At 49.9% G+C, this 7,314-nt stretch overlaps 1 protein-coding gene across 2 annotated transcripts in view; it reads right to left on the bottom strand.

Moving 5' to 3' along the window:
* Nucleotides 1-4,951: 4,951 nt before the first annotated feature.
* The window catches only part of PDLIM1 (PDZ and LIM domain 1), a 45,289-nt gene continuing 42,926 nt past the window's right edge, over nt 4,952-7,314 (bottom strand). For both annotated transcript variants that reach the window (XM_075025877.1, XM_075025876.1), the window contains exons 6-7: nt 7,154-7,271; nt 4,952-5,473 (exon numbers count right to left, since the gene is read on the bottom strand). In XM_075025877.1, coding sequence (XP_074881978.1) covers nt 5,287-5,473; nt 7,154-7,271 — 305 coding nt within the window. In that variant the 3' untranslated portion in view covers nt 4,952-5,286. The remainder of the gene's footprint in view (nt 5,474-7,153; nt 7,272-7,314) is intronic.

Here is a 7,314-nt window from a genome sequence, read left to right as displayed (position 1 = left end):
TGCAGGCCAATATGGTGGAAAACAAAAATGAACGAGAGTTTCTATCCAATAGCTAGCACAGCTAGGATTTAATAATAATTGCTGCCTTCCTAAAAATGCTTAAACAAGTGTTAATGCTAGTGGTAGCATTAGTGAAATGTAGTCACTGTTTAGCCATGTGTGGAGCTTGATGTTATTTGGAGAGACTTACTCCACAGAGCTGTGGCTGCTTTTCTAGCCCACCTTCAAAAAGCAAAAGCAATGCATATTTTTTGCTTGCTGCTATAGAGGAGCCAATGTCTGTCCCCTTTTTTTGGCTCCCAAAGTACTGTGAATGGCATTGATCAAAGCAAGCACAGTGCCTTCTTGGCATGACCTTCCATTTCTTATTCCTACAGTCAAGAGTAATGTTCACACTTGCTATCCACCAAGCTATGAAAGGGCAGTCCAGCATTTGTGTACTTAATGCCTACAGGCAAAGTCTAGGCCATGCAATGAGGGCTGCTGGTGTTTAAGAAAGCAGCTTTCCTTTGTACCAGTGGGGGGAGATCCACAAGTAAATGCAGTTATGACACTGTGAGGATGCCTGGGGTGGGGGGGGATGTGACTGGTGCTAACAGTTTTAAATTGTTCTGGGTGAATGTCACGTCCCAATTTCTCAGGATGATGACATCGCCAAACATATGCTACAGGCCTTGCTGATCTGGGAATCAGTTCAGGGAAGACACTAAGGGGAGCCCTCCCGTTGAGTCAGGAGGTTCAGAGCAGACCCCCTTGCTTTCTAGAATCCTCAGCGAGGAGCCCAGGAGCCGCTGGATCCACTCCTAGTCCCAGACTTGGTCAACGGTTTATGTCTAAAGGGATGAGGTGTAGGGATTACGGAAAAGGAAAAAGAAACAAGACAGAGAGGAAGAGAAAGATTTCACCAGTCCTGGGTTCAGTCAGACGAGGGGTCCGGTTCTGGGGGGCTTGCACACATGGGGCTTCAGTTTGTGCCCTTTTATCATCCTTGCCTGTCCTTCGGGCAGGCACTCGTTAGGCTAATTAGGTAGCCTTTGGGCCGTGGGCTTGGGAGGATCATTTGGGGAGTAGCTTCCCCTTCCCTGCAGACGTGATCTGTGCACTCTCCAGCACGGCCTTCCCCTCCTGACCTCCCCCTCCTCTTGCTGATGGGCTTCTTTTCACCTGGGGTTCCTTGCTAGGCTGTGTTGCTTGTTATGGAGAGTTAGTCGTTAAGCAGAACTTGCCCAACTACAATGTTTTGAGACATTAACTCCTTCAGTCTCTCACAGTGAAATAATCTCCCCTTCATTATCCATTAGAGGGAAAAAGGTATTTCAGCTGCTACAAGACAAATGCACCCAGATATACTCAGCTTTTGTTGCTCCTGTTGGGGATGTCTGTGGATGTTTGAGTTATCGAGACCAAATACATGAACAGAAAGATGGTGTCTCAGCTTGCTTGTGTGTTGCTACGGTGTGTCTGTTAGCAGGTTTGTCTCTGTCTTTTTTTTTTTTTTTTTAAATCTGATGAGTAGGTCATATTCTTGGGTGGGGAGAGGCTGCTGATGGTTTTTCCAGGTGATGACAAGAAAATGTGTGGTAAATTTATCATCTCACACATTAGAATCTATTTAATGGCATTTCACCAGCAACTCAAATGGACTCTGCACATACCATCATTTGGGTATTTTTACTTATCTGCCTAGCAAAGATGATGTTTGAGCTGCTAAGACCCTACCTTGACAATCTGAGCTCAGAGGGTTACCCTTAGTGAATGAAACTTAAATGTACAGGCTGGAGCAACCACCATGCTGCTCAGTGCTGTTCTGCTGGGTGGAGGGTGGTGCTGATGGTGTGGGGTGTGAGGAGACAATGAGGGGTCTGTTTTGATTATGCTGTTAGGGTTTGTTTTGTTTTGTTTTTTAATCCTTTTCTATCTATCTATCTGCTTTATCCTGGGGACCAGCAGCGGGATCTTTTTAACTGGGTAAACAGTTTTAAAAAAAAAAGTGATTTGAGTTCTCAGCTTGGAAGGGAGATGTGCTACATCATCCCAAGCAAGCTCTCTTCTCCAGCCTGCCACGGCCCGCAGCTCATGCTGTGCTTGCGGCTTTCCACGCTGCGCCTGAGCTTGGCACCCTGTGTCGGGGGGGGCGGGGGCTCCTGCAAGCCAATGGGGAGCAGCAGTGCACAACTGCTGTCTGCTGCATAAGGAGAAATGGGAGATGCAGCAGGAGGCAGGGAGTGGCTGCAAGCAGAAATCCAAATAATCTGTGTTAAAAATGACAGATTGTGCTTTGTGCTATGTTGTCTCACATAGGTCTGGAGCCCCTCTGTGGCAGGATGCTAGCTCATTTATAAGCTGCCTGACACTCCAGATATGAATCTTTTATGTATTTCTTACATTATTGTTAACTTCTGGAGCAGGTGGCTCAGCGTGGTTGCAGGCATGACCCAGTTTAACTTATTGTTGACAAATTCCAGATGCCAGCTGTTAAAAAAGTCCAGAGGAATTTGGAAAGTCAGACTACAGTGAACACTGGAGTTGCCAAATATTTTGTCCTGTATCATAAAAAAGAAATACATTCCTCTTCTCAGCGAGCTACAGCAGACACCGATCAAAGTCCTCCCCAAGTAATGAACATGAATTGCCTTGGCTAGCCTGTTCCCATGGTAATAAATTGGATCAAGACTGGTATCTGCATTAGAAACCTACACCTCCAGAGCTACCCCACAAGCCTTTTGTACTTCCCAACTCCTGTGTCAAGCCCTGCACAATCAGTGTTTTCCCAGCAGCGCTGCCAGCCTTTGCTGCAGGAGCTTGGCTGGGGTGATAAAGCAGGCGGCCCTAGACAAAGCAGGGCTTGTTGTTGTCTGTTTGCAGCTCAGGGCTGGGGTGGGGAGGGCAGAGGAGATGCCAGACATGGGTCAGGCTCGAGCCCCGATTTGCTGATGGACATTTGTACAGTATGAAAACATTTAGTGACTTTGCACATGCTGGAGGGCTCAGCCCATGCGCTGGCATTGGGATACAGCACACCAGAAGGCCCTGACGGCCAGAATTTTCCTCCCGCAAGGCAAGAACGCAGCCATGCGTGGCGGGCAGCCAGGAGCCCCCAGCCTGCTGAGAAAGTGGGCAGCAAGGTGTACAGTGCTGGGAGCAGCCACGGTCCCATGCCACGGCAGGGCCTGCACACTGATCTGAGATGCAGTCAGAGCAATTTGTTCCTATAGGTTTACTCCTTCAGCCCGGCAGGTCTGTGGTCTTCACTGCTGCACTGACTTTTTGTCTAGTCCAGCCTGCCTGCACCTGCCAGTGCTGCAGCACTGAGAGCCTTTCCCTGGCGAAATGCGCTGCAGAGGGGAAAGAATTAACCCCCGTTAGCAGCAGTGAAGGGAGATGTCACCTCAGCAGGCCAATATAACCCCCCACTCTCACTTTGAAAAATAAAGCTGCTTCTGTTACTATCTGGAGTTTGTGCAGATGTGTGTAGGCATGTGCCGGTGGCATGGAGAAGCCAGGCTTTTCCCAGGGATGAGCTGGCCGAGGAGTTTGCTGGCTGGGCCATGCCATTCTGCCTTGCTTGCTGCTGCCCACAGAAGGAGCCTAAGGGCATGAGCTAAATTTAGCTGGGTTGGTGAATTAGTCGCCTCCCCAACCTGCCAAAAAGCTGTACAGTTGATCTGGACGGTGGGAGGCTTATGGTCTTGGTTACAGGTCAGCTTTACCTCAGATAAGGATTTTTTTGGGGGGTTGTGCCTTGGTTTGGGTTGGTTTTTTTTTTTGCAAGGCAGCTGTGCTCTGCTGTGATTCATCATGAAGGAGAGGAAATACAGGGCACAGCAGTAAAGCATTGCTGAAGCCAGTCGGGACTTTCCAGTACAGGTACATGACCCTGTCCATAGCTGTTGCAGATGCACCCGCTAACCTCAGGGCTGGAGGTGGCCCTCTGCCTGCCAGAGAGGGCCTGTATGCAGCTACAAACCCTTCTGTTTTCAACCTCTGGCAATTTGTTTTAAAGCAAAGATGACACTACATCTTAGAAACCATTTATTTTTACACCAAAAGAACAGCCAGCAGCTCATTCAGAGGTGTGAGCAGAGAAATAACTTCACCACAGACCGCCTCTTTGGTATACATGGGTAGTGGCACTGCTGCTCAGGCACCATCAGCCCTCATCCAGGCACCATCAGGCCTCATCCAGTGCATATGGGGCATGTGCCCCCCCACCCCCATCAGCCCCAAGGAACCCTCCAGTAGCCATGCATGGCTGGCAGCACGGGGAGCAGGGCGATACCTCTTGACAGCCACACGGGGCCTTGCAGAGGGGACTGTCTCACATGTCTGCAGACAGAAACAACCACGGCCATGGGGTCTGTCCTGGGTTGGACATGGGGATGTGCGGTGGCAAGACCCACCCTCACCAGCCTGCGCACAGTCCTGAGCCTGCGATGGCGGGGGAGGGGGGAGCTGGCACAGAACGGACAGCGCCAGATGGAACAGGGACAGGGACTACGGCCACTCAAACTTTCCCCTCTTTGTTCCAGGACTCCCTGGTTTCCAGCAAACATCAAGTGGACATTTTTTTTCATAGAGCTCAGTTTGTGACTGTGGAGAACAGAGGGGCACCTGGGTGATATGGTAACAGGAAGCATTGACGTGCCCGGTCCCATCATCATGAAGCGATGCTGGATGCAGAGGTGGTAGCTCTTGGCTGCCTTGCACTGGAGACAGGCCACCAGTGCCACCTATGGTCTGTGGCTTGGCTGTGCCCACCTGGCCCTTGCTGGGTGCCAGCAGGCAGATGCTAACAGCAGCTGGGCAGCACATGAGACCAGTGTGACTCAACTTCGTAATTCCCTCCCACTGTTCTCCAGGGTAAACACAGCCATGCACTGGACACCACTTCTGCTGCCCCAGGAACCCCGGTCCAGTGCAGAGGGATACCAGGAGAAAGCAGACACATCTGCCTTGTGGATTCACCCTGTTTATTGAATGCAAACAGAAGGCAAATAAATGGAACACAGAGAGACTTTGGCCTCTGATCTTCCTGTGCGATTGACAGCACAAAGGAGGAAAAAAAATAATTCTGTGTATTAAAAAAACCCAAACAGTGAAAGAGGAGATGAAAAGAATGTAGTGACATCTCATGTGAACAGATGGAGGATTAATAATGGCAAGGAAATTCAAAGCCATGCCTAGCATTCCTTATTGCAAACAAGATTCGGCAGGGGGGCAGGGATGATGCTTTCCAAGGAAAAGCAGCACAGAAACCATCCACACTGGCTTTGTGAGCAGCATGGTTTACTTTGGGAAGACTGTGACCACCTCGTAGCCCTCTGGGGGAATCACCCGCTCCCGGGCATGCTTCTCACAGTAGATTTGGTCTTCCACGAAGAAGTGTCCTTTCTGCTTGAGGTTGGTGCCGCAGTCACTGCACACGTAGCACTCGGGGTGACGCTGTTTGTCCCGGATCTTCACAAACACCCCTCTGGGGAAGGAACCACCAGCACCTCTCATTGCCAGGAACCCTCCTTCCCAGCCACCTCCCACCCAGCCCAGACCCACACCAGTGCTGAAGGTGGACAATCTCCTCCTGCTTCCGACAAGTTGAAGTATAGGCCCTACCGCTAGTCAGGCAGATGTTAACAGCACTTTTAGAGCCCAACATGTGCCAGCATGGGAGCCTTCCTCTAGAAAGTGTTTCCTAGCACCGGCCTGCCTAAGTTTCACAGGGACAGTCCTATCACCTGTGGTGGCAAGAATCACTGTGATGGCATCTTTAGCTGATGGCTGGAGACAGCGCAACAGCCTTCAAATGCCCAGGATCAAATGACAGGCATCAGCTTGACCAGCTGGGGAACTAAATCCAGGTCCAAACCAACTGGATTGCAGAACAAATCCAGAAATGACTGCCACCACCAACCAAGGGGGATGAAGGCTGCGCAGCCAGCCGCTGCCCTTTTGCTAGTGATGGACATGCCAGGTATATACAGGAGAAGCAAAGAGACCAGATCCTGGCTCTGATCTCACATACTGCTGCTCAGGAGCTGCAGTGAATGGCCCCAGCCAAATGTGGGCCAGCTCTTAATGGAAAACTTCACAGCTTAACCCAGCAGATGATGAGGAAAACTACATAGCAACTCATTAACTACCACCAGCAGCAACACAACAATTTGCCAGGAGTACAATTTCATTCCAGCAGCCATCTATGTTTTCCATAATTCATTAGTTTTTAGTGCTATTCATAGCCTTGTCCTTTCTCCTCAGATCTACCCAGCTGGTAGAATAATTGTAGGGTTTGTCTACAATTCATATTTTACAGGCCTCTGTAATATTTATAGATTGCCTCTGTAATGACTCTGCCAGTCCTTGGTGCTCCAGGCATGCCAAGACCATGCAATCACAGTGTAGTGGGCCTCAGCAACAATCTGATACCTTGTGGTGGGCAGCACGGGCGAAATCTGAATTATTGCATGACAATGCAGGTGCTCTACCAGCACTTGACTGCTGGAGTCAACTGTTAAGCTAAGGATGTTGTAGGGAAGAATTTGTGGTTAAGAAACTGAACGGCAAATTGAACACATGGGTTGGGTTCTCCGTGCTGTCACAGTTATGGTACAGCAGCTCTGTATTGAACCCATGCCCCTGCTGTGCTGGAAGTTGGACGTACCCACATAAAGACAACAAAAATGTCTACCTAGACACAGAGGAGGTGTGCAGTCCTACAGCACAGCAGGGAGCAGAATGCAGCTCTCCTGGTCCACATTGCCTCTGACCACCAAGGCAAGTCACCACTCCGTGGCTGGGAGCGCCACGACATGAAAAGCATTAAATACATAGGCCCTGAATGGAAAGGTCATTTTGTTTCTGGGTGCTGTAAACAGATTTCAGGTAGGAAGCAAAACACTGCAGCAACAACTGTCTTGAGATTTGTCTCATAGGAAATTGCTTTGGTTTCCACTGATATGGATCTTTAGAGGGAAACCCAACTCCTGCCTCACTGCGGGGAACTGCAAAGTTAGCACTGTCAAAGCTGGTAAGAATGTGCCTTGAGCCAGCTCCTGGATGCACTGGATGTGGATAGGTCAAGTGTTTCGGGTGCAGCACCTCAGTCCCACACACAGGCATGAGATGCTCAGCCTGCAACCCCAGGGACAGGCTTACTTACACAATGCCAGATCCACACTTCTCGCACATGGGCAGCTTCTGGGCATTCCCAATCGATGAGGCCACCTTTGTGGTGGGGGCTTTGACGCTCCTAAATCCAGATGGTTTGGTAGGGTCTCCTGGGGGTGGAAGGAGAGTGCTTCAGAGCATGTGAGATGTGTG

This window comes from Buteo buteo, chromosome 4 (assembly GCF_964188355.1).
Source record: "Buteo buteo chromosome 4, bButBut1.hap1.1, whole genome shotgun sequence".
Lineage (NCBI taxonomy): Eukaryota > Metazoa > Chordata > Aves > Accipitriformes > Accipitridae > Buteo > Buteo buteo.
Note: the sequence above shows the minus strand (reverse complement) of the source record. Positions and strands in the feature narration are given on the sequence as shown.